Genomic DNA, 18968 nt, shown 5'->3' with positions numbered 1-18968 from the left:
CTTTTGACGTAAGCACTCACAGAACAGAAGGTTTGACCTATTTAAACAAACCCTTGCATACAGACAGTCGTATAAAAGCTTCCTGACAACACAGAGCTGTGAAAATCTCTTAGGTCTACCATAAATGTCACTGTGTGGAGACAGTTGATGGTAATTGCACCAGCTATAGACAGATCACATTGCAATTCCTCACAAACAAACACTTCCTGATACAACAATGTGACCATTGTAAATAAATGTGATTTATGCTTTAAATAACAGCCTCAGCACTGTAGCGGCACACAAAATATTTGAAACAATCATTCAAATGACTGCGTGGTTAACAGCGTGAGTATTCTAAAAGTGTGTATTTAAGGTCTCCCAGTCCGTAACATGTAGACCAGTTTTACAATGATGAAGACAGTTCCGTGCACAGGGATGATGGTTAGATCCGTGTCATAGCAGAAGGGTGTGGAGCGTGTGCACAAGGAGAGCAGGGTGAATGGGCACATTGACTGGGAAGAGCAGTTAGACTGGGCTACCACTGGTGCATCTTAATGGCAGCTCATCGCAGTCCTCACACCTCACCGTTGTGTTCCAGACGTTCAGCAAAGAAATCCAAACCATTTCTTCTGCTACGCCAACACGGGCAGAGATTTGAGGGGAAAAAAGACAGAGGCGCTGACAAACCGAGCTGGAAGAGTGTAGAGGGCATGTGTGTGGAATTGTGAAAAACTTTAAACTGAATAAGAACCAGTTTGTTTATTGAAAAGGGCAACTGTGTTTACTTTGTCAATCTGAAACTATAGCCTCTGTGTGAGGCTCTGCGCTTCCAGTGTTTAAAATCTATCCTGCTGTTTCATTTCAAGGTGTTGTGATGTTGTTTTTTCTGTCAGCCCTACGGTTCATTACTTTCAGAGTTTCTCTGGATTTCTGTTTCTTTCTGTATCACATGCATTGCCCAACACACAAATACACACACCTACACACAACCCCCCAACACACACAACCACACACACCCACACAACCACACCCCCCACATACACACACTATCGCAGACATGTATATACACACACATATCCCCCCCACACACACACATATACCCACACACATCCCCTCACACAACCACACACACCCTCGTGCACGCACACACACACACACACACACACACACAAACTATTGCACACACACACACACACACACACACACATCCCCACACACGCACATCCCCACACATGCCCATCCCCACCCACACACACTCACACACACACACACACACACACACACACACACACACACACACTCACACACACACACATCCCCACACACGCACATCTCCACACATGCCCATCCCCACCCACACACACATACATAGACACACACACACACACACACACACACACACACACACACTCACACACACACACACACAAGCAGCAGCTCATTGAGCAGTCGGACAGACGGCCACAGGAAGTGCTGGCTCTGCAGGACTGCAGTGTGCCGTTTCTTCCAGGCTCTGCATCGATCCCAGCCATCCCTGAGACAGGCAGCAAGCCGCCCCGCCCCCACCGGCCGGAGTGCCGCCACGCTCTCCACGCCTCCGACAGCCCCTCAGGACGTAAAGTCCATCGGCTTCTACTAAACATTAGCCATTTAAATCCTAGCAAGGCTCCAGCAAGCTGGAGAAGTTTTCTCATTTTCTCTTCGTCTGGGCTGCAGCCAGTGGAAAAGAGGACACAGTAATGTCGCAGGCCTACGAGGGCAGCAGGAGGGAGAGGGAGGGGCCAGCATATATTTATCTCCCTCGGAAGTGAGTGGAATCGGCAGAGTTCTCCGTTGGCCAAGGAGATCCTAAGGAGTGCATGATGCTCAGGCCCCAGTATTGAGCTAAAATGAAAACATGTTTGAAACAGTGCAGACTATTACCAGAAGAGTGGAGGCTATTTCTCTATTTCATCACAAAGCTCAGAATTTTTTTTCCTGTTCTCTCTCTCTCTCTCTCTCTCTCTCTCTCTCTCTCTCTCTCTCTCTCTCTCTCTCTCTCTCGCTGTATCTTTCCCTTTCTCTGTCTCTGTCTTTCTTTCATACACACAACCACACCAACCACACACACACCCTTGAATAATTCATTTAAACCATTTCACGGCAATCACTACTAATGGGCAGAGTTCAGTCAAAGTGAGGAGAAAAGCACAAACAGATCAGGCCATACTGGAATTCCTAAAGAAAAACAAAAATGTCTGGGTCTGTCATTCCAGCATCCTTTGTCAACGTGTGTCACAATGGTACCGACAGAACATTCTGGCTGAAATCCACATGATATGCATTCGGATTTGTGGAATGTCATCATCATAAGTCATCTCCCACGTGTCTCCCACGTGTCTCCCACATGATCGCAAGCTGGTTGATATTTTGGTTGGAAAGCCACTTTCAACTAGACTTCAGCACATCAGCCAAATTTCATTAAAATGACGACACATGTCTGGGGAGACATTTGCTTGAACCTGCGTTTCTGAGTCAGCAGCGACTGTAGCTCATCTGGGAACCTAAAATGTTTAGATTCGAAAGGTGTTTTTGAAGCTAGCCCTCTGACCCTTTACGCTGTAGCGTTGCAGCCTTTTAACAGTAGAGGTCAGAGTTCAGCATGACAATCCGGGTCTGGTACATCAGTGTTCTTTCAGTGCTGGTGACGCGTCCTGATAAGACTATCAGCTCGGTTCCCATGAGCTGGGAGATGCCTGGATGGGGAGCTGGAATCAAACAAACAGGGTGGAGTGTGGAATCCCAACCCAGACCCCACTATCATCCAAAGCAATACTGGGTAAATGGGATACTCCTGAATTGGGCATATGTCTCATTAATTTTTGTTTTGTTTTGTTTTGTTTTCATGTCTTTAATGTGATTGAATTCAGAGAATCACTCAAAAAAGAAGGAAAAGCATGTCAGGGATTGTGTCCAAAAAAGCAAATGCACAGCGCTGCATTAGGGCATTTCAGAGCTGATGTGCTCTTTCCTGAGGTGTGTGTGTAAGCAGTTGACAAAAAACCAATTACAAACAGCAGGAACCCGTAGCGTGATTTTTCATTATGGCCAAACAATTTTTCACCATATTCAGACGTCCGATGTTACAGTTCCCGAGTTCCGTTGAGACAGGAGGAGGCTTGTGGGACGTGCAGATCTCTGAAAAACCTCGTCTGCAGTGGGAACGAATCGCCTCAAACTCTCGTCCTGTTGGTGGGGAATCGGATGTCACTCACATGACGGTGGGAGAGCAAACCTCTCGAGGTGTTCTATACTCTATCCAGAATCCGAGTTTTTGCCAGCAGAAGCATCATGCTGTTCAGAAATTTAGAAAGGTGCGGACATTGCACCAGAGTGGACCCCGGTGCGATTTTGTTCAGGAATTTGTCAGGTACCGAATGAATGTCTTGGGCATTGCTGAAGCTGGATGGAGAAACAGTGGATGGATAATCAGTGTCAGCAAAGTCATCCTTTATTCATGTCACATTCAATGGCATGAGCATGGTGTGGGTGTCCCCCTTGGACATGGGCAGGGTGTGCCTACGTCGGTTGGATGCCAGTCAGGGACGGCGCCACCACGGCCCATCTGAAGATGACAATCATTCAGGTTTACGCCCCCGACGGAAAACGCCGGGGATGTGGTGAAGGACGAAATTAGGGTGGCCGACTCCAGGATGTCAATTATGAGATGCCAAGTCAGTTATGAGATACCATGACTCAAGTCAAAGAGTTTTCTAGGGGATTGGAATGCCAACATGGGCAAAGATCAGCAAAGGTTACAAGCAGGTAGTTGTACTAATGTTGGCAGACGGAAACGAAGGGATGGTGTCTGTCTGTGAGGACCATGGCCGGTGTGTAGGCAGAACATATTTCCAACATCAACTCCACACAGCCGCGGACCAACGACTAGATACGCAAGAAGTTATGAAGGGTCCCTTCAGCTTGTATTCACATCCTCAACAGCTTCTAGTTCAGATGTTTGGTCAGAACCGATGCCAGGCACACAGGCTTGGACAATAACCCAGTAAAACCTGGGCTAAGGAACAGTACTGAGTCTAAGACTGTGTGGATCTTACGGTCTAAGCTCAAGGGTTAATCAAACAAAGAAATCCACTGTGCAGTGCTACCTCAAAAGGACTGATACCGTTCAAAAGAGAAGGGACTGTTGTTGTAAACAAGCAAGTATAAGAATAACATTTCTGTATAAAAATAACACCTCAATTTTTTTTTCTACTTAGGCACGGGATATTATCATCACATTTAAGAGTGATGAGACGCATCTGAGCAGTGTGTGAGATGAGAAGTGTCTGAGCAGTGTGTGAGACGAGATGCGTCTGAGCAGTGTGTGAGACGAGATGCGTCTGAGCAGTATGTGAGACGAGATGCGTCTGAGCAGTGTGTGAGGTGCAGCAGCACTAGACCAGCCTGACAGCCTGCTGCCGTCTCCACTCAGACAATCGTGTCCAGCACCACGATCCACTCACACAAATCGCTGTTTCTCTGGCCAGCCTTGCAATTACCTGAAATTTCCACTAAAGAAAGACTCCAAAATCAATAAATGTTGCTTGAAGATTCTCTGTGGGAGCAGAGTAAGAGGAATTTCTTTTACGAGCAGGATTCTGTGACAGAAAGGTGACGGTGGGTTTACGGCAAGGGCCGTCATTATAGGATGTAAGAGTAGGTGACTTCAGGGATGAGCAGACTGGATAATCAGCCTAATGGTTCTCGATCACAGTAGACACGGTGCAATAACAGGGAGAATTCAGAGCCTGGCCCACACACACACACACTCACACACACACACACACACACACACACACACAAACATATGCTCACACACACACACACACACACACACTCACACACACACACTCACACACACACACACTCACACACACACACACACACACACACAAACATATGCTCACACACACACACATGCTAACACATCTAAATGTCAGTACTGTGGAAAGGGAATGAGGAAGAATATGAATATCTATTTAACATCAGATAAAGCTCTGTGTGTGCGTGCGTGTGTGTGTGTGTGTGTGTGTGTGTGTGTATGTAATTGAGTGTTTCAATAGTGTCAAGTCATACTGGGAAATAAACAGCACTCTCAAAGAAAGACCTGTGGTGGGCTGTACTGTGATTCAGTAGCTTCAGCTATTTGTTTTGTTTGTGTGTGCATTTGCTATGCTTTGAATTATCTCTTAAACGTGTGTCATAAATCTATCTAGTTCTGTAAGGTCTGTAAGGTCCCTGAATTCTGGGTGTGCTTCGGTTAAAAAATATTTAGCCGCAGTCTCCTTCAGAACAATGTGCTCCTCTCACGTCTCCAGTCTCCTTGTGTCGGGTGTCAGTGCCTCGTATGCTTATGTACTTGCGAGAGCTTCTTCTCTCGCGTCTCAGATCCATCACTGCGCCCATCCGGACCCGGTTAAACTGCACCCGTCCTCCGGATTGTGATTTTCACTTACAATGGATCCATTTAAGCACAGACACTGGTGCATGGTCCCCCATCACCATAAATCTGCTGTGGCCCACCTCTGCACATCCCTCTTGTTTCGCTCCTGTGGTTCTAATGGACTGTACCATTTTAAGGATTGAGGGGGGGGACGGTGACAGCGCCCACGCGTTTGTTTCTTCAGGTCCTGTTCAATGAGCCTGAACTAATCTCTTCTGTCTTCTTGCTGCGGAATGTTTCAAGGGAGTGAGAATGGGCCCCTCACTTAGGGAAGTTGCTCAGACAGGTTATTGACATCATGGACAGGCGTTGGCGCAGCGAAACTAAGCTTAATGACTTCTTGCAAATATGAGCCGGTAAGATGGCGCCGCCGAGCCCGGCAGGCATGCGATACCCATCTCTGTCTGACTCCTGTGTAATAAGTGCCGGTTACGAGATCACTCTGAAAATCTGGAGGGAACTGATTAGCATTTAGCAGGATTGATGAATGGCATTTTTATGAGAACACAGCACTTTGTAAGCAGAAGTGCATTGTCTTTTGGCTGACAAGAAAAACAATGTAGAAGGCAGAGCGGTGAACGTCGACTCCCCCACGTGTGGAAAGGGACTGCGTTTTATACACAGGCCAGTTCTTGCAGTGAATGAGATAATCGCAGAGATGTGGCAAGGTAGGAGTTACTGCATTTGTTCTCCGCACAGACCAATTAGTGTTCATCAGTTGCTCAGTTCCTCCTCAGTTCTTCATGGTTCTGTTCTACTTGGCCAGACTCCTAGTGCTTTGGACTTGGTAGAAATGGTGTGTGCGCTGACAAGAAAGCATCAGTGACAGGTTTCTGAAGCAGCGGCGCAGCCCGGAATGGGTTTCCTGCTTTCCAACATGAAGGACAGTAAACGCATGCATTCCGCTTCTTAGTGCGGACGCCGCCGCTTGGCAGCCTTAGTCTGAGAGCCAAACGCAAGCCTGCCAAGTCCAATCAAACAGAGCCTTCAGTTCGGGAGTGAAGACCAAGCTTCACATTCACCATTACTGCTCATCTACCAAATGTACTCGTGCAATAATTGTGTCTTATCTTGTTATTTTAATTCTTCAGTTTGGTTTAATGATATGTATTGCAAGGGTATACCATCCTCACGACCATCAGTCGTGTGTCAGTGTCTGTCAACCAAAAAGCAGGAACTGAAGTTCTAGTGCTTTTTCCCACCCCGCTGGCAAAGTGCTCCAGCCAGGTCAGTCAGAGGCTCCACCTGCATCATCGCCTCCACCTGCCAATGAACACCGCCTCCGCCTCTGCTAGCGCCAGACAAAAAGATCAGTGAGACATCAGCAGTTCAGGTCTCCATCTCAGCCTGGTGTCTGGTGCATGGGGAGGGGAGGAGCAGGCATCTTGCTTGATCATTCAGAGAACAAAGGGTTCGCCCCCACCCCACCCAAACTGCTGCAGGCCAACAAAGGGCTGATGTGGCATGGTTTAAAGAAAGGAACACAATTATTACAGTATCGCCCCCAGGACAGAGCCAAGTGGATTTACAATCAAAGAACGTGTGCGGTCTTCTGTAGGTTATCTGTGGTGAGCTCTGCCCTTCTGATGGGAGCACTGAGTCACAGTGAAGCGTGCCTGATCTTTAGCTGGAGTAAAGGTTGAAAACGGGTCTAAACACATATCTGCCTGTCATCTAAAGAGCTCCTCATCCACCCCGCTGTGACGATAACAAGACTGCACGGTTATGCCGTCAAAATAAAGCACGTGCCAGCAACTTTCCACGTCATTAACGTGAAATGATCATTAGGTGTTTTCAGATGACTGACTAATATCAGCCTTGCCGACTGATGTGGGATCTGTAATTCAGTTGGTCTAACCAGGAAACGTGAGTTGTGACAAGGATCGACTATTAAGAATTCTTTAAGATGCAACCATGTCTAACTTATCAAAATCATATTACCATGACAAATTTTTCGACAGTGTTCAAACGTTCTTTCAGCAACCCTCTACTGACGTGGCCAGGGTGTGTCAATGCTGATTTAACTTACAAGACTTCTGCCGGACAACTTTGACTGCACTTCACACCTTAATATTTCATTTCATATTTTCAATTCCCTTTTTTAATTTGGAAGATGGGGGAAGAAAACCCAAAAGAAAAAGTATACGGAGAGAGAGAAGAGGCAGGCTTTCATAAATAAATAAATCCGCATTGTTCATAACACGAGTGCACCTGACAGGGCAGCATGTGGTCACGCTGATGATCCTTACGACCACTCGGAACAGAGCACAGAGTGCCATCAGTGCAGCTCTTTAAACCTGTGAGGAATTTAAAAAGGAACAAAACAACATCAGAACCTCGGCATTGCAATCCTGTTTTGCAGCTAAAAAGCACAGGAGAGTAAAGTGTAATAGAGCCACTGTAATAGACCCAGTCGGCGGCTGTTTCGTTAGCCACGCCCACTGAGCGCCTAGCCAGAGATCACATCTCCCAGCTGCCTGTAAGTTGCAGCCCATGGGAATCATTCACCCATCCTGGACCTCGAGTCAACGGACTGTACAGGGACCATGTGGCTAATGACCCTAATTATATATAAATGCACTTATTTTAAATACATTTCTATTTTGAATGTTTGAATATATGTACATATATGTTGTAATGTATGTGCAGCTAAACATTGGCAGTTTTGGTCTGCACAAACACAGAATATCCAGCCAGCTCCTGTACTGTTGCCAGAACAAGGTTGTGAGGAAGGCCAGTTATCACCGGTAGTACATAAGTTATCATCGGTAAGTCAGTTGTGAGTATCTTAGCTGTTTCAGAAATATATGTGGCTGTAACAATCTACTGAAAAATGTATGTTGTATTTTTAGGTATAGAATTTAAAGCTATTAGTGTCTGTCTGCCTGCCTGTTTGTCTGTCTGTCTGTCTGTATGTCTGCCTGTATGTCTGTCTGTATGTCTGTCTGCCTGCCTGTTTGCCTGCCTGCCTGTCTGTCTGTCTGTCTGTCTGTCTGCCTGTCTTTGTATTTATATATTCATAAGATCCAGGACCACTTTGACAATAGATCAAAAACAAAACAAAGGACCAAAAAAAAAAGTAACAATAAATTATTAGGCAGCACGGCAGCATGTGCTGAAGCAGAAGAGTCTGATGTGGGCATTTGCGACTGTGAAGGACCTGCCACTCATCCAGACACAGCTGTCCATCACGCGCAGTCCCGGCGTGCTGGAAACGATCTATCACGCCGGCGCACCGGAGGAGGATGTCGGGGATCTCCGGCCACACAGCCCGTTAGGAAACATAAACGTCCTCCTGAACGGCAGTGAAGCCAAACTGTTGCAGGAAACGGGCAGCTCGCTTATAACAGCATATTCTGTCGCTAAGGAAAGGCTGGCTGGTGCAGAGACGAACCCGCTCAGAAAACGCTAACGGACTGAGTGGTGCACCAGACCGCCTTGTACCAGGTTATGCCGTTCTTGCACTGACAGCACGCAGCGCATCATCCAACACATGAAAGCTAAACTCCAGCTTATGTCACATCACTGTGTCTATTAGCGTCATTACGGAATGACAGTGTCACGTATGGATGTCGTGCGAGGAGGTCTAATTGGATTGGGGATTTTTTCTGAAACAGGAGTGGACAGGTATACAGATGGCGAGTGTATGTGCTTGAAAGAGGGCCTTCACAAGGCTGCATTTCCTGCAAATACAAATCCTATTGCTATTGCGTGAGACCGAGCAGGTTCTCTCGATATGAGACAGAAAGAATTAATGGAAAGGCCTGAATGAGAGTTTCCAGTCAGTTCTGCTCAGCAGTTTAGTCTGATTCCCCTACAGAGCAGGAAAGATGCAATCATGTGGAACTTCTCCTCTCCACACTGCGTTTGTCATCTTTCCTGTCAACTATAAACCACGGGAACGACAGGAAGCAGCCGGAGAACTGAACACACAGTCGAGGGAAACGGGAGAGGTTTTCGCAGTTGGATGGGTTACAAGTGTCTTCGATGTCAGGAAGGCGGTGCTAAAAAATCTCACGGCTTTTTAGTGACTTGGCGTGAATGAAAGATGTATCACATGAACTCTGCACTTCGAATCTTTCAGAAGTTACCGAAAAGTGACGGGTCTTTGGCGAGCTTCTGCATCCAGCAGAAGACTGGGCTTCTGACGGTCAAAGACAGACAGAGGTAGAGGAATCAACAGCTAGGGTGCAGGGGTAGCCACAGGCCAGTTCAGATGTGTTGATCTTACGGGGCTCCAGGAAAAGATAAACAGGTAGCAGGTCCTCCAGTCTTTTACTGATGACAGGACTACCTGAATGCCTACCTGAAGCATCGAATATATCCAAACCTCCAAACGGGCGTTTATGGGGTTATTCAAGTTTAACTTTTTTTTATTGACGTGTGTGAGGATGAAAACTATATTTATGTCTATTGTTTTAGTGAATAGGATTATGTAGTTATGTGTATATGTTTCTAAGGAGTTGTACAACAAATTTCTTTGTAGCATTGTAATGTACGATTAAAATAAAAGGAATTCATTCATTCATTCAAAACCCTTCATAGGTCCATGGTGGAAAGCTTCGCCTCTTCTGAATGTGGAAGACAATTCTCAGTAGTACAGACAGGCAGGCCAGCGCACAGCCACATCACCTGTAACTGCAGCAGGAAACTCAAAATGCGAAATTTGAATAGTGAATATGCATCAGCTGATTGAACTCTTCTGATGTATTGCAGAAACTGTGGACATTTTCGCTGAACTATTTCTTTACGGCGCATACCAGCTGTTTCTCTGTGCTAACGCTCGTGGGTACTTTTACGGCACTGCCCGTTACGGCATTTGATCTGTCGTTTGGTTTCAGATCAGATGGGCTGATCTAAGGTGATTGAGTGTGAACAGCTCACACTACGAGCAGCTCACACTACAAGCAGAGTGACAATAATAGCATGCTCATGAGAATCGGGGCGCGAAAACAGGCGTGGCGCGTCGCCGTCTAGTATCGGTAACACGTGTTCCAGTGCGTGCACGCTCAAACAACACACCCAGCTCACTAATCATGAAGTAATCAAAAATTGTACACATAGCACCACTCATTCTTTGCCTGGCACCAGTTCTGAGCGAAATCGATAACAGAAAGCCTCTCTGAGCTCCACTCGTCTGACAGCTCGTCTGACAGCAGTCTGTATGAACGGCTGCACAGTCATGGCAGCAGAGAGCGAAGGAGATATATAGGCCGGTGCCATTCACCCAGACGATAACACAGGCCTTCTTCCGTGTGATCAGCACAGCATCGATGCGCAACATCAGGCTTTCAGCTCATTTATGGCGTGGCGTGGCTCACGACAGTGAGAGGCACTGAGGGAGTGAGAGAACACGCTCCAGACTGGCTGAGGGCCTTGAACTCAGTGCGATGTGTTCACTCAACAATTACAGCACTTAAACAAATGGTATTTTTTATACAAAAATGCAAAGTTGGACATCTATTTACCCATAATCTACAGAGCCCTTTAACAATTATTTTTCTAATACACATATTTACAGTTGACTTATGTGTAACTCTATCACTTTGTACAGTATATAGATTTTGTCTTTATATCTCTAAATGTTGCTTTTCAGCTCAGGAACAAATCACTGTGTTTGGATGGCGATTCTATACTCCAGAATGCTGGCTTTGCAATAACACAAATAACGTGGATAATGTTAGCTTTAATCATGTGGGTATTAACATCTACACTTGGTGAACCACAGAGGAAAAACAGACGACCATAACCATTCTGAATATTACCACATCCTTGAAACACAGTAAAACTGTTTAGTATTTGAAGTGTTCACTCTTATCGCTTCTCTTTCTGTTAAGTGCCGGTAGTCTGTGAGTCATAAATGCCACCAGAGGATGTATGAGCACTGCCAGGCCTCTAACACGGGCAATGCCAGGCCCTGCCGGTCTTCCGGGGATGTCTTTTTTCCCTCACGATGTGAGATGTATGCTCAGCAGTTCTCAGGTCAGGTGACTGGCTTGGCCAGCCAATAACACTTCGCCGTTGAAATAAATGAATGAAATAAACCGTTAGGAAAGAACAATGCTCTAGCTGTCATTCTGGTTACTGAACGGGTCTGTCTTCGACAACGGTAGGAAAGCAGGGAAGACAGCTTTCCCTGGACCGTTTCTGTGGTGATGAAAATGGCTGTAAGCCACGGTTCTGACGAGCACCTGAAATTTAAGAGCGCACGATAACTCTTCTGCGCACTCGTTCTCGTGTTGCGTTCTGACTTGGAAATGCCGGTATGATTTAAATGGTACACCTATTAGAGAGAGCGCGGGACAGAGCTGGCTCAAACCATCTCAGCATCGGTGGACCACGGCGGAAACAAAGGGGTTTTTTGTGGAAAAATGGTGGAAAACCACTTTGCAGTGAGCAGAGAACTCCCTCAGCCGTAGTAAGCAGCTAATGCCTGGTGTCCGGACGTCATTTTGATGCCTTCACTGGTATTTGACACTCCTGCGTGATCACCCTTGTCCCTAACGGCAAATGAATACATTTTCATTCAAACGCCGCCGTGTGTCGCATACCATTATGGAAATGAATTTGCACCCTCACGCGTATGAAAACACCAGACTGCCTCCGCTGAATGGGACTGCGGTGACCAGTCCCCGTTGACGGCACCTTCTTTTGTCCATGAACACTGGAGCGAGTGAGTGACCTTGGAGGGTGAATGAAGGGAAGAAGAGCTCTCTCCTCTCCGCGGCCACGAGTATTTCTAAGGCCTGACTAACAAACCGGCATGACTTAAGGGAGAAAATGCCTGAGCAGACTGACAAATTTAACCCGAGTTGCCCTCAAATAAGAAAAAAACAGAGAAAGAAAACGTAGAGAACTGAGACAGCATGGGCTTTTATCCCAGGCCTTCTCTGATTCAGCGGTGAGTGCTGACTGCTGACAGTAGTACTGACATCCTGCTGCAGTGGGGTGTGCTACGCTGAATGACACACACGGGTGATGACGCGGGCTCTAAAACACAAAGGGTCCTGCTTTCCAGACACACTGAAATATTACCATCGCAGCTCGTGTCAAAGCCAAGAAAATCAGTCATGATTAGTGAGTGCTTTTGGTTAATTTAAAACGTCAAGGCAAAAAATGGAGTTAATAAGCACGGAGCCCATCGTCAGGAGTGTGAGAAGCAGCGTGCTGGAGCGGGAAACGGAAAAAGGAACAAACAGAACAGCCTTTAGCTCCAAAATTAGCATTTTTATTTAGATGGTTGGGGTCAGATGAATCATTTGAAGTACATAAGCTCATCCACAAAGCATGTCAGAGACCTTTCCTGCTCTTAAAGCTGACTCGGTCATTAGTTCCTACAACAGTTAAAGATGGAACAGCACCCAAGCCCCTCCCACACCCTAGCCCCTCCCACACCCTAGCCCCTCCCCTTTTTGGTACAAATTTGAACACTTGTGCTGACAATGTTATTTTTTATTTTTTTATTTTTACAGAGTATTTTTGTTCTTTTTCTTTACTTTTTAGTGTTTTTATTTTGTTCACTTTTCTTACAAAAACTCTTTTATCCTCTACATGTTTCACATCAGCTGATTTTAGTGTTTTGTACTTTGTAAATAAATTTTGGAAAGTTTTTTTTTTCTTTCATTGTTGTGAAAAGATAAAAACATGCAAAAAAAGTAGCCCAAATCATACATTTACAAGATTGAAACTGTTTGCACTTCTTTATAGACTACATCAAAATCAAAAGGAAGAGAGAAAACAGAAAACATTATGTACACACGTTTTTACAGTAAAAACTGAGGGCATCAGACAGCGACTAAGGCAAGAGAAGAATACATGAATGAGAACAACAAAAAAAGGCAACATTTCTTGTCCTTTTTCGGGGGAAAATGTCACAGCACTTCAGAAACCAACGTTAAATGTAATGTTCTACAAGAATTTTTGTCTCCCCTTTTCCTGCAACCAGCTGCATCATATTTGTGGGAAAAAGGAGAAAGGTCAACTAAAACCAAACTGCACTGCACAGTGCCACGAGTTGAAGTGTGTGCGTCCTTCCTATGGGAGTCTTGCTTTTCAATTTTTTTGAATAATGCATTAAATAGTCATCATCGTCATCATCATCTTCATCAACAAACAGCAGTTGGTAAGCAGGAGAAGGTAGCGTGATGAAGAGGACGTTAACACACTTCCTCACACCTCCAGGTCACTTCAGATCACTCCAGATGTCAGTACCATTAAAGCCTTGAACATAAAACTAGTCATTCAGATCCAAAAAAATGTACAAAAAGGCACATTAAATCCCAGTGCTTCTGTACTGTAAAATTCAAGTGTAACTGCGCGCTTATTATAGCCTACCGAACAATCCACAAAACCAGTCTCCCCGTTCGCACTGGTCCCAGACCACTGCCACTGCAAAAGCCTTCAACAAGCATGTACATGCCTAAACTACAACATTAAGCCTAGGGTTCTGATTTTTTTATTATTCATTTCAAATCTTGGCTTTATGGTTCTTTTTTTTCCCTGTTTGTGTGTTTTCTGTTTAACCTGCTCTCATCCAGTCTGTTCTCGGGGTGGGGGGGGTGGGGGTTGTCAGAAGCTATATTCATCCGTCGACAGAGGGCGGGAAAACGAACACGGCGTTCCGCTTCCTTCCCTCGCCCTCTCTGCTGGCCGTTCACTCGTCCGTGCCTCCGTACATGTCGGCCAGCTTGCGGAAGCGCGGCCCCCAGTCGCTGAGGTAGTCGTAGTCCTGGTCGCCGCCGCTGCTCGATGAGGTGATGGAGCTAAGCGACCCCGCCGTGGACCCGCTGCCCTCGTAGTCGAACACCAGCAGGGAGTCGTAGGGCGGAGCCGTGGGGTCACTGTCTGCTGCCTTCAGGCCCTGTGCACACACGAGAGACACACTCGCCGTCAGCGAGCCGACGTGGGTCTGTCCGTCACATGACCCCTGCATCGCCACAGCTACAGGGCAGCGGTGCCTTACTGATGCGTGTTATGGTTGGTCACGGGCATTTAGATGTATAGGAAAACCTTAAAGTGTTGCTTTTTAAATTAAAAAAAAAAAAAATAATCACAGCAGGTAGCAAATGATACATTAATCCAGCCTTTTTGAAACATTAGTGAAAAGTGCGCATGGAATATTCATTCTCCTTTATGTGTGCGCCATTTAACAGATACATCCACGATGTAATGGTCTTAGTATCAGAGTGAAACTTCAAGTGCTCTTAAAACCCAGTAAAAGTGTTTGCAGAGAGTGAAGGAATGGGGGAGTTGAGGTTAATTAGAGCAAAGGCAGATTAAATTCCTCCCCTATGCCTACGCGTCCACCTATCTCTAAAGTCTGCTAAGCACCCAGTTCTCGCTACATTTCACCTACGCAGGCTAATGAAGTGCTTAGCGTGAGTGGGAATCCCGCCACAGATCGGAATGATGCCATTCCGAGCTTCCTTGCTAAGCAGGGGATAATCCCAAGTTTGATGAGAATCAGAAAATAGGATGAGCACAGGCATCAGTGGGAGGCATTTCTATAGACGCCCCTCCCCTTCCTTGCACTCTTCTCGTCTCTTCTCACCTCAGTTCACCTCCTCCCCTCCCCTCTCATCTTCCTCTCTACCCTCCTCATTTTTCTACTCTCTTCTTTCCAAAGCCCCAAGCAGAACAGTGACGCTAGGATTATACCTGTGTTTACTGCCATTATTTGGACACACACACACACACACACACACACACACACACACACACACACACACACACACACACACACACACACACACACACACACACACAGAGAAAAAGAGACATTTGATTCTGCCTTCAACTGCTTTACCAGTATTTTAAAAAATTACTGATATAGTCATTGGCCATTAATCTTCCAAAGGCTAAAAAGCTAAGGAACTGCCAAACACGCTACTAGGGTTAGCCTAATACCCAGCAGTCAGTGTTAGGTTAACCTAACATCCTGTGGTCAGTGCTGGGTTAGCCTAACACTAACCCAGCACTGACCACAGGGTGTTAGGCTAACACAGCACTGACCGCAGGGTGTTAGGCTAACCTTAACACCCTAACACCCTGTGGGCAGTATTGTTTGTTGGGTTATGGTAGCACCCTGGTGCTACTGTCAGGTTACCCATAGCGCCTGCTTTTCAGGACTAGATAAAAGTAGCAAGTCAAGAAGTGCAGGTCTAACGCAACTCCAGCTCAGTCAGTAGAGTAACCTATACCTCAGCCAGTAGAGTAAACGATACCTCAGCCAGTGGAGTAACCGATACCTCAGGCAGTAGAGTAACCTAGTCAGTAGAGTAACCTATACCTCAGCCAGTAGAGTAACCTATACCTCGGCCAGTGGAGTAACCGATACCTCAGCCAGTAAAGTAACCGATACTTCAGCCAGTAGAGTAACCGATACCTCGCTCAGTCAGTAGAGTAACCGATACCTCGCTCAGTCAGTAGAGTAACCGATACCTCGCTCAGTCAGTAGAGTAACCGATACCTCGCTCAGTCAGTAGAGTAACCGATACCTCGCTCAGTCAGTAGAGTAACCGATACCTCGCTCAGTCAGTAGAGTAACCGATACCTCGGCCAGTAGAGTAACCGATACCTCGGCCAGTAGAGTAACCGATACCTCGGCCAGTAGAGTAACCGATACCTCGGCCAGTAAAGTAACCGATACCTCGGCCAGTAGAGTAACCGATACCTCGGCCAGTAGAGTAACCGATACCTCGGCCAGTAGAGTAACCGATACCTCGGCCAGTAGAGTAACCGATACCTCAGTCAGTAGAGTAACCGATACCTCAGCCAGTGGAGTAACCGATACCTCAGCCAGTGGAGTAACCGATACCTCAGCCAGTGGAGTAACCGATACCTCAGCCAGTAGAGTAACCGATACCTCAGTCAGTAGAGTATTCGATACCTCAGTCAGTAGAGTATTCGATACCTCAGTCAGTAGAGTAAGCTAGTCAGTAGAGTAACCTATACCTGTCAGTAGAGTAACCGATACCTCAGTCAGTAGAGTAACCGATACCTCAGCCAGTAGAGTAATCTAGTCAGTAGAGTAACCGATACCTCAGTCAGTAGAGTAACCTAGTCAGTAGAGTAACCGATACCTCAGTCAGTAGAGTAACCTAGTCAGTAGAGTAACCGATACCTCAGCCAGTGGAGTAACCTAGTCAGTAGAGTAACCGATACCTCAGCCAGTGGAGTAACCGATACCTCAGCCAGTGGAGTAACCGATACCTCAGCCAGTGGAGTAACCGATACCTCAGCCAGTAGAGTAATCTAGTCAGTAGAGTAACCGATACCTCAGTCAGTAGAGTAATCTAGTCAGTAGAGTAACCGATACCTCAGTCAGTAGAGTAACCTAGTCAGTAGAGTAACCGATACCTCAGTCAGTAGAGTAACCTAGTCAGTAGAGTAACCGATACCTCAGCCAGTGGAGTAACCTAGTCAGTAGAGTAACCGATACCTCAGCCAGTGGAGTAACCGATACCTCAGCCAGTGGAGTAACCGATACCTCAGCCAGTGGAGTAACCGATACCTCAGCCAGTAGAGTAATCTAGTCAGTAGAGTAACCGATACCTCAGTCAGTAGAGTAACCTAGTCAGTAGAGTAACCGATACCTCAGTCAGTAGAGTAACCGATACCTCAGCCAGTAGAGTAACCGATACCTCAGCCAGTAGAGTAACCGATACCTCAGCCAGTAGAGTAACCGATACCTCAGCCAGTGGAGTAACCGATACCTCAGCCAGTAGAGTAACCTATACCTCGGCCAGTAGAGTAACCTATACCTCAGCCAGTAGAGTAACCGATATTGCTGTGTGCTTTATTAGAGGAGAGAGAAACTAAAGAGAAAGAGAGAGGCCATGCGGTGAATGTGTGTAGAACGCTCACTAAACGGTGATTAAAAGATTCGCTTATCCTGGTATGTGTAACGTAGCCGTGAGTGTTGGAGAGGTGGTACATAAAAAGCCTTCGTCTTATTATTAGTTTGCAATTACTGAAAAATAACCTTCACACCATGTCAAGGTCTTGCAAAGCAGGGTGCACAAAGAAAATTATATCATCATTTTTCTAAATCATGTTATTGATTTTAGCAGGAGAAAGAGCCAGGCTAAGCAATTCTGAGTTTGGTGAGTTTATTAAGGCCCTGCTGTTCTTGAGATAAAAATAAAAGGAACCCATCTCTGACCTGATGCTTCTCCCCTCCTAACCCCTCCAAAAAACTAGCACAAAAAGAATTTCTCATACCTAAGAAAGAATAATGGCCAGGTCACAGAGACGTCCGGGCGCTCTGCGTCCCCATCTGGGCACGCGGGCGACCGCGGGCCGTCATCCACGGATCCGTGGCGTGACCCGGGGCCGGTGCAGGCGGGAGAGGCAGTCGGGCCTACCCGTCAAGGCCGCCTGGCATTTCCTGCTTCCCAGCATCGGCACGAGAGCGACGGGGTTACAAGGGATAGTGGCGCAGAGGGGAGGATAAGTAAGCTCCCGTCTACCTCGTCCGGGTCAAGCGTACATGCACAGCGAGGAGGAGGCTGTTCGGACCGGCCGCAGCAAAGAGCCGCCGACGTAAAGGCCAAAGTGGCCATGTCTCCAAAGTGTTTGAGTGTAGGGAGATTTGAACCTGGCCGAGAGCAAAATTAGAAAGTCCAATTCACAACTGCTGGTTAAGCCCGCTTTATTGTACGATGTTCTTACCTTAGTAGATAAAAAAAATAAATACATTTATAAAAAAAAAAAAGAAAAAAAAAAAAAGATGAAAAAGTCAGTTGGGAGATTGTCTGACTCCACTCTACAAATCCTTGGTAGTAAAAGATGAAGAGGGCACTAAAATTAGCCGAGCTTAGAAATGAAATGTGAAATGGTCTCTAAGCCTCTCACGCCAGAGTGATAAAACTGAGTGGAGGAAAAAATCAGCTTCCTCTAAAGTCAAATGGGGAGAATAAACAAACTCTGCTCCTCTCGTGCTAGTCTCATAAAAGAGAGAAGGAACTCTAAAGAAAGAGAGGGAGGGTTAAGGGAAAGAGACCCTCGGAACGTTTTCTCGTTTTGCAGAGTAAGACAGATGACTGCGTTTGTATTTACCCTTTGTTACAATCAGAAGTGGCTAGAGTAGCCTGTGTGTGTGTGCGCGCGCGCGTGTGTGTTTATATTGATGTGCTACACTTTCTTCCTGCAGAGAAAACTCATCTTCAAACTGCATTAAAGTCAACACCACCATTGCTGTGAATTAGCTATATTTGGCTAATTCTCCTATCATACCAGACTCAGACACAGCCAGCATGCAGTTCGCTACTTTAAAACCCCCCTCCCAGCTCTGCTTCTACCCTTGGGGGGGGTTTCTCTCCTGAATTGCGGCACTACATTCCCCTCTCTCTGGTTCGCTCGCCCTGACCCCCTGCAGGCTGTTTGTTTAGGGTGAGCTACCTCATTGATGAAGTCCCCGATGTCTCCGGGGTGGGGCGCGGCCGATCTGACGGGATACTGCGGCTCGGGGTGCAGGGGTCTCTCATCCAGCCGGCGGATGCCC

The 18968-nt window shown here is 46.4% G+C and overlaps 1 protein-coding gene across 1 annotated transcript in view; it reads right to left on the bottom strand.

Moving 5' to 3' along the window:
• Positions 1-12670: 12670 nt before the first annotated feature.
• LOC113585510 (cadherin-2-like) overlaps positions 12671-18968 on the bottom strand; it is a 73259-nt gene continuing 66961 nt past the window's right edge. Inside the window, exons 15-16 of the mRNA XM_035536589.1 lie at positions 18866-18968; positions 12671-14324 (exon numbers count right to left, since the gene is read on the bottom strand). The exon at positions 18866-18968 is cut by the window's right edge and continues 62 nt beyond it. Coding sequence (XP_035392482.1) covers positions 14118-14324; positions 18866-18968 — 310 coding nt within the window. The 3' untranslated portion in view covers positions 12671-14117. The remainder of the gene's footprint in view (positions 14325-18865) is intronic.

Source organism: Electrophorus electricus, chromosome 19 (assembly GCF_013358815.1).
Source record: "Electrophorus electricus isolate fEleEle1 chromosome 19, fEleEle1.pri, whole genome shotgun sequence".
NCBI classification, from domain to species: Eukaryota; Metazoa; Chordata; class Actinopteri; order Gymnotiformes; family Gymnotidae; genus Electrophorus; species Electrophorus electricus.
This window is presented reverse-complemented; position numbering and strand designations above follow the sequence as displayed.